The 262-nt window shown below is 62.2% G+C and overlaps 1 protein-coding gene across 1 annotated transcript in view; it reads right to left on the bottom strand.

The window, feature by feature from the left end:
* Positions 1 to 227, bottom strand: part of LOC104083253 (ras GTPase-activating protein 4-like) — a gene marked incomplete at its 5' end in the record, with an annotated part of 3,130 nt that extends 2,903 nt beyond the window's left edge. The window contains one exon of the mRNA XM_009586671.1: positions 114 to 227. Coding sequence (XP_009584966.1) covers positions 114 to 227 — 114 coding nt within the window. The remainder of the gene's footprint in view (positions 1 to 113) is intronic.
* Between the last annotated feature and the right edge of the window lie 35 nt (positions 228 to 262).

Here is a 262-nt window from a genome sequence, read left to right as displayed (position 1 = left end):
GGTGTGGATTCTCTGGTGTCTGCAATGGGGTTGAGCATGCAAGCAGCCAAAGCCACGAACTTCCAAGTCCCCACACCAAGCCCCCCCTGGCCCTGCAGCCGACCTGCCCGTACCTGAGCGCATCCTCATCCATGACGTAGATGGAGACGCTGTGAAAGGTGGGCTGGAGGTGCACCTCGTATTCCTCCCCCCAGAACGGGGACAGTGTCTTCCACACCGTGGCAGTCCTGCGGGGCAGACGGCATCGGTGACAGGGGGGACA

Source organism: Fulmarus glacialis, unplaced genomic scaffold (assembly GCF_000690835.1).
Source record: "Fulmarus glacialis isolate BGI_N327 unplaced genomic scaffold, ASM69083v1 scaffold30431, whole genome shotgun sequence".
Classification (NCBI taxonomy): domain Eukaryota; kingdom Metazoa; phylum Chordata; class Aves; order Procellariiformes; family Procellariidae; genus Fulmarus; species Fulmarus glacialis.
The sequence above is the reverse complement of the archived record's forward strand: the minus strand, read 5'-3'. Positions and strand labels throughout refer to the sequence as shown.